Source organism: Oncorhynchus gorbuscha, linkage group LG01 (genome assembly GCF_021184085.1).
Source record: "Oncorhynchus gorbuscha isolate QuinsamMale2020 ecotype Even-year linkage group LG01, OgorEven_v1.0, whole genome shotgun sequence".
NCBI classification, from domain to species: Eukaryota; Metazoa; Chordata; class Actinopteri; order Salmoniformes; family Salmonidae; genus Oncorhynchus; species Oncorhynchus gorbuscha.
In genome coordinates, this window is record NC_060173.1 from 10842193 (window position 1) to 10849788 (window position 7596).

Consider the following 7596-nt stretch of genomic DNA (forward strand, 5'->3'; position numbering starts at 1 on the left):
TTGTGACAGGCCTCTCGTACATCTTAGGGATGCAGGATAACTCGTCTGCATCCTGGGGTGTGGAAACAACTCCTTTTATGGCTACTTCAACATCTCAATTATAGCAGATCAGAATCCGGTGATACGAAGGACCATGTAAAAGCTATCGGTCGCTAAATCCGGGGGAAATGACGGACCATGTAAAAAACTGTTGGTCACTAAATCGGGCAAGAAGGACTACAGAAAAACGGTTGGATGTTATGCCCTCACCCATCTGAGCGGTCGGCTGTGAATGCCCTCACCCGCCATATACAGTGCCTTGCGAAAGTATTCGGCCCCCTTGAAACTTTGCGACCTTTTGCCACATTTCAGGCTTCAAACATGAAGATATAAAACTGTATTTTTTTTGTTGTGAAGAATCAACAACAAGTGGGACACAATCATGAAGTGGAATGACATTTATTGGATATTTCAAACGTTTTTAACAAATCAAAAACTGAAAAATTGGGGGTGCAAAATTATTTAAACGACACTTTTTATGGATATCTTTAAGAAATGGCTTTCTTCTTGCCACTCTTCCATAAAGGCCAGATTTGTGCAATATACGACTGATTGTTGTCCTATGGACAAAGTCTCCCATCTCAGCTGTAGATCTCTGCAGTTCATCCAGAGTGATCATGGGCCTCTTGGCTGCATCTCTGATCAGTCTTCTCCTTGTATGAGCTGAAAGTTTAGAGGGACGGCCAGGTCTTGGTAGATTTGCAGTGGTCTGATACTCCTTCCATTTCAATATTATCGCTTGCACAGTGCTCCTTTGGATGTTTAAAGCTTGGGAAATCTTTTTGTATCCAAATCTGGCTTTAAACTTCTTCACAACAGTATCTCGGACCTGCCTGGTGTGTTCCTTGTTCTTCATGATGCTCTCTGCGCTTTTAACGGACCTCTGAGACTATCACAGTGCAGGTGCATTTATACGGAGACTAGATTACACACAGGTGGATTGTATTTATCATCATTAGTCATTTAGGTCAACATTGGATCATTCAGAGATCCTCACTGAACTTCTGGAGAGAGTTTGCTGCACTGAAAGTAAAGGAGCTGAATAATTTTGCACGCCCAATGTTTCGGTTTTTGATTTGTTAAAAAAGTTTGAAATATCCAATAAATGTCATTCCACTTCATGATTGTGTCCCACTTGTTGTTGATTCTTCACAAAAAAATACAGTTTTATATCTTTATGTTTGAAGCCTGAAATGTGGCAAAAGGTCGCAAAGTTCAAGAGGGCCGAATACTTTCGCAACGGCACTGTAGTTATAATTGATTGGTTTGGTTCTGCCCTTCGGTTGACGATAACATTCTAACCTGACTGGGCGGGTTGCAGTGTCCAGATGCGCATTTCCAAGCGCTCTGATTGGCTGGGAATGGCAGGGCTATGATGGGTGAGGGATAACTGAGGTAGGCTGAGCAGCCAAACTAACGGGACTTAAGGGAAACTGAAGGGACTGTGGGGGAAGTTAGGTAGAGAGGAGAGGAGCAGGACAGCCTTTTTTACACTTCTTCTCTGCCTTAGTCCTGCTTGCAACCAAAGTATTTTGTTATCGGAACAACTTAGTCCTTTTTAAACAGACTAAAGAAAATGTATCTATTTGACAAGCATTCTGTACAATATAAATAACTTGTAAACCACAGCAAATCTACTGTGGCAATTTACCCGACACTATGAATGGAAACTAATGTTGGTGTAGCCTACTGTTATTATTTTATTTGTTTCCTATTTATGTTATCGAACATTGTCTGGTCTGATAATTTCTTATCAAGATCGGGGTAAAATATCCCTTGATTGTCCATTTTGTAATGTGACCCTAAATCAAGTCAACGGGGGATTGAGTTATTGTGCCAGAAGAGCGTGCACTGGAATCGAACCCATGACGACTTGGTATGTCTATATGTGTACAAGGAAGGCAGAGGCCCTAACAGCTCTGAATATATTCATGCTTGTGCACTGTGTACATGTGAGCCCTGTGGAACCTGGCATCGACCTCTATGTTGCCTTACATTCTTGGTGTGAATGACTTGAGGATATCCTGTTGACATGAGGGTCTCCTGCACCCATGTGTATGTGCGTGTGTGTGTGTGTGCCCCATAGCAAACTGAATAATATATTTTTTTCAGCACACCTATAGTAAACCATGTCCACTACATTACAGTTCCTGAGTTTATTTACTGATTCACATATGCCATATTTACTCTGTGAAAGAAGTGAGTCTTTCAGAGGCAATTGAGGTGACTGGTCATCACTTAGGGCTATTTTTCATCTTCATCACCAATGGGGAAAAGATGACAAGTGAAAAATTATGGAGAAATTCTACAACAGGATTCCTAACGGTAATGATGAAAGTGGCATTCTTAGAACCTTTTTTAAATTCGAACCCATTTATCAGCCTGCAGTAAAGCCATTACTCTGACTGTTTGTTTGCTGTTTGTTTCCGTGGAGACAGAAGCCCCTGACGACTTGGCTTGACCTAGACGGGTCGTTGGGTAACAGATCATCACAGGCGGCACAACGTCCTTACACTGACATTTAACTCTGACATCCAACCCTGGGTCTGTATAGACAGAGGGGGCAGTTAAGCGGTGTCCACTATGTTCATGGTCACCCATTCACAAAACATTTGATCACCACAAAACTTCATTGGCCATCAATTAGAAAGCTGTGATAGCATGGGTTGGGTACATAGGCTACTGCATCAAAAAAACTGTTTCCCCTCTGGAGTGTAGATGCATAGCCTATCTTGGGTTTGGTGCTTCAGTTTTGACACGGACATTAATCAACTGTGTTCCTAGGAAAGATTGTTGATCTTGTTTCGGATTATTTCTCAGTCTTCAAAGTATATCATGTGTGAAGCATATGAAACCGGAGCTCCAAATTGGTGGGCAAGGTTGTGTAAGAGAGAGATTCATTTACAGAGTGGGCCTACCCTACAATCATTTTTTAGGAACATGACACAAACAAAAGAGAAAAGAAAACTCTCCCTTAGAGGGTTGTAAAGCCAGTCTTAATTGTACAGGTATGTAATGCTACTTACCACATGTTACTTACAGCACATATTAAACTACAACATGTTGGACTTTAATGCACAACTGCTTTCGATTTAGGCCTACATCCAATCTCAGGGGATAATAAAATCTAAATTTGGGGAGCTAAACTCTTGACTACTTCTTCTCCTCTAACAGGCCTCGTCGAGTCAATTCAGAATCAGTGGTTCTTATTAGGACGACATGGGCACCGAAAGCAGTACGGAAAGTGTCATTCAGCCTTTCTCACTCTCTCTCTCACCTCTCTTACAAACCACTAACGAGCAGTTCCAGGCCTACTGTTACGGAAGCAACAGGACCTGAGGGGAGGTTACATTATAATTGGGGTGAGTGTACACGTAGCTGTTTTTTTACACCCTAGTCTCTCTGGGACCCCAAATGCTAGGTCACATTTCTGCGAGAGGCCCCCTGTTCCAAGTTGTAAAATGGAACCCTTTAAGGGGGGGAATAAGGGGGAGGGGGGGTATTGGCTGAGGTTTCCTGAAGACGTTATCCACTGTGGGTGCTCAGGTGTCAGTCAAGCTAGTAGTTTCCACTGGCCCGGTCCAGGAGGGCCCCTGGTTGGATATGTGAAGCTGGTGCTTTACACTCTGGTTTCTGTTTTAGTTTAGAGCTCCTTGTAATCTGCTTTGGTTTAGAGCTCCTAGTAATCTGCTTTAGTTTAGAGCTCCTAGTAATCTGCTTTAGTTTAGAGCTCCTTGTAATCTGATTTGGTTTAGAGCTCCTAGTCATCTGCTTTAGTTTAGAGCTCCTAGTCATCTGCTTTAGTTTAGAGTTCCTTGTAATCTGCTTTAGTTTAGAGCTCCTAGTAATCTACTTTAGTTTAGAGCTCCTAGTAATCTGCTTTAGTTTAGAGCTCCTAGTAATCTGCTTTGGTTTAGAGCTCCTAGTCATCTGCTTTAGTTTAGAGCTCCTAGTAATCTGCTTTAGTTTAGAGCTCCTTGTAATCTGCTTTAGTTTAGAGCTCCTAGTCATCTGCTTTAGTTTAGAGCTCCTAGTAATCTGCTTTAGTTTAGAGCTCCTAGTAATCTGCTTTAGTTTAGAGCTCCTAGTCATCTGCTTTAGTTTAGAGCTCCTAGTAATCTGCTTTAGTTTAGAGCTCCTTGTAATCTGCTTTAGTTTAGAGTTCCTTGTCATCTGCTTTAGAACCCTTGTGGTTATTTCAGATTGGTAACAAATATTCAAAATGCAACAGGAAAAAAATACCTTGTAAAGTCTACAGAGTTATGATGTTTTTGTGTAAGCAGGGGCTACAGTTTATAAGGTTAACTAAAGGACACTTGGACAGTCCTTTAAAAAAATGATGGCTGTGATTTGTTTCTCTGAAATATGATACTAGAGAACTGGTCAACACTGCAAGTACAGAGTTGAAGAAACTTTAAGAAGTGTAATAGGTGTTTACTAGTTGAGTTAGATTTAACAACATGTCACAGGGAGAGCAGTGAGTGAGCAGGGGACAGTGCAGCAAGTGTCATCACGTCAGTCAACCTGGGGAGGGCATCTGGTAGTTTAAAATGGTGTGAATATGATCAGCATCAGTGTAGACAGCCAACGGTAGCAAGTAGACTGCCTGGATTAGATTTCAGTACCTTCTGCAACTAAAACAAGTGTATGCATTTAAATGGAGGAAACCATCAAGAAGCAAACTTTTCTTGGGCAGTAAAAAACTACCGAGAAAGTGATAGTTGGGGCCGTGGAGGTGAGTGAAGCCCTTACCCTTGAGAGGGGTAAAAGATGACTGTTGTGTCCTGTGAGATCCAGGACGAGACTGTGGTAGTTTCTCCCCTCTACCAAGATGATTGCGACGTGGAGCGGGGCGATCAGGAGTGTAGCGAGAGGGTCGTCATCAACATCTCGGGACTGCGCTTCGAAACTCAACTGAGGACTCTCTCGCGCTTTCCCACCACGCTCTTGGGAGACCCACGTAAAAGGATGCGCTTTTTCGATCCGTTGAGAAATGAGTACTTTTTTGACAGGAATAGACCCAGCTTTGATGCCATCCTCTATTATTACCAGTCTGGAGGAAAGCTTAGGAGACCTGTCAACGTTACCATGGACATTTTCATGGAAGAAATGACATTTTATGAAATCGAAGAGGAAGCAATTGATATGTTTAAAGAAGATGAAGGTATGATCATAGAGGTGGAACGTGCGATGCCTGACAACGAGTTTCAGCGCCAGTTGTGGCTGTTGTTTGAGTACCCGGAGAGCTCAGGGCCTGCCCGGATGATCGCTGTCGTTTCAGTCAGTGTGATTGTAATATCCATTGTGATCTTCTGTCTAGAGACTTTACCACAGTTCAGGGAAGATACCAGCGCAAACCTACCATTAAGTAATCACCATACCACGAATGGGACTACTCTCCATAAAAAACCCAATCTATTCACAGATCCGTTTTTTATGGTGGAGACACTTTGCATCGTGTGGTTTTCCTTTGAGTTTCTCGTGAGGTTTTTATCTTGCCCGAGCAAACCGGCTTTTTTCAAAAACGCCATGAACTCCATCGATATCTTAGCGATAGCACCTTATTTCATCACCCTTGGCCTTGAACTAGCAGAGCAACAGGAAGCAGGAAGCGAGCAGGCCATGTCGTTAGCCATACTCAGAGTCATCCGTTTGGTTCGAGTGTTCAGGATTTTTAAACTTTCCAGGCACTCCAAGGGTCTCCAAATCCTGGGTCAGACACTCCACGCCAGCATCAGCGAACTCGCGCTTTTGATATTCTTTCTTCTCATAGGGGTTATTCTGTTCTCCAGCGCAGTTTACTTTGCAGAGGCAGACGACCCTGAATCGGGATTCTCAAGTATCCCCGCCGCGTTCTGGTGGGCGGTGGTGTCCATGACTACGGTTGGATATGGAGACATGTGCCCGGTTACTATTGGTGGCAAAATCGTGGGATCTATGTGTGCCATCGCCGGAGTGCTGACCATAGCCCTACCTGTCCCTGTTATCGTGTCCAATTTTAACTACTTTTATCACAGAGAGCGTAATGACGAGGAAACCTCTGTGTATACCCACGTGACTTGTGGTCAACAGAACGCTTCATTCGGAGAATTCAAATCGACCAGCGACAGCAGACAGTCCCTCACCAAATCAGAGTACACGGAAGAGGATTCTTGCGAGACTATCAGATTAACAAACTTCAACCCATTTGAACATTACACTGGCAAGCTGACAGATGTATGAAAAACAAGCATTGGCCTAGTTGAGCAGGGAATAAACCGTCTCGGTGAGTAGCCCCTGAGTACTTTATTACGCGCGCTCTTATGCACGCTGTTAGTTGGCATGTAAATCTTCAAATATCTTGAATTAATTTGTTGGATGCCTACAGTAGGTTTATAGCTTCGTTACAGTAATGCCAAGTCAGTGCCAGCTCTATGTGCATGTTTGAATAATTGCGCGCGTTTTTACTCACGCTATTACTCAGTGTTTGTTGTCATATGATCTTCAAAAAACAGGAATTAATTTGTTTGACACCTTCAGTAGGCCTACAGCTTTACCCCCACAACATTTTTTAGAACTGGGTTTCTTTTGCATAGCCTATAGAATTTCTGAACTCGGAGCGCCACTGTGTGGATGAAACGCAGTCGTGCAGCAGACGCTTCTAAGGCAAAAAAAATCTAACCGCTATTTCGGTTATGTGAACAGTGTGCAAGAAATTGCTGATAATCAAAAGTGTGTGTGTGTATTATTTACTCATGACTATACATACAGTGTCACTAACAAGCTTGTTAGGAACATTCTGGATTGAATTGATGGAATATAACAGCATAAAAAAGCATTATCTTCTTTCTACTTGCAGAGTACAAGATCAAAGACCCTTGCCTTTCTGCTACACTTGAAAGAAAATGCAAGCAATTCCATATATATCTGTAACTGGAAAAGTCAAGATAGTGATCAAATGTCACACACTTGTCCCATGAACTACTGGCCAGTAATGTGAGATGACAGGTGCTGCTGTAGCATCCAATGGAGAGCCCCTTGAACAAACTACTGAATGTTCAATGAACCTTTCAATGTACTTTGCAATGTATTCAATGAACTGAAATGACTACTGTGTAGATATCCTGTAATGTATGGTTGTAAATATGCCCTTTTTTTAATGCTATCCTTATGTTCTCAGCTCAGAATCTAAATGTGAACATGCATTGCTCTGTGTGCCTTTGTGGAAAGTTTTGAAGGAACTACTTGTGTCGTCCTTTATTTTATATAACTATTTATTGTACACAAATTCAAATTTAGCTGTAAATGGTCCTTGGGAAGGAATCACTGGTGTTAAAATAACTTGCCCATAGGAATTTGAATGATGTCTGCATGAGAAATCAATAGTTCTCTAAAATGTTAATGAAAGGTCTATTTCTATTTTTCTAAGATTGTAAAATTGTATGTGAACTTTTAAAACTATATTTTTTAAATAAATAAATCCTTATTATTTTGTTTTAATATTAACTACCATTCCTCCCAATGGGGGGGGTTGGTCTTCTCATTCTTTTTTGATTTCTCAATATGGCATGAGGGTCT

The 7596-nt window shown here is 41.9% G+C and overlaps 1 protein-coding gene across 1 annotated transcript; it reads left to right on the forward strand.

Moving 5' to 3' along the window:
• Positions 1-4509: 4509 nt before the first annotated feature.
• On the forward strand, positions 4510-7473 carry LOC123996937 (shaker-related potassium channel tsha2). The gene is made up of 2 exons (XM_046300847.1): positions 4510-6304; positions 6878-7473. The coding sequence occupies exon 1, from the start codon at positions 4810-4812 to the stop codon at positions 6259-6261; it is 1452 nt and encodes a 483-aa protein (XP_046156803.1). The 5' UTR covers positions 4510-4809; the 3' UTR covers positions 6262-6304; positions 6878-7473.
• Positions 7474-7596: the final 123 nt, after the last annotated feature.

Excerpts from the sequence above, each read along its gene's own strand:
- LOC123996937 (XM_046300847.1), top strand. The coding sequence starts at position 4,810 with ATGACTGTTGTGTCCTGTGAGATCCAGGACGAGACTGTGGTAGTTTCT.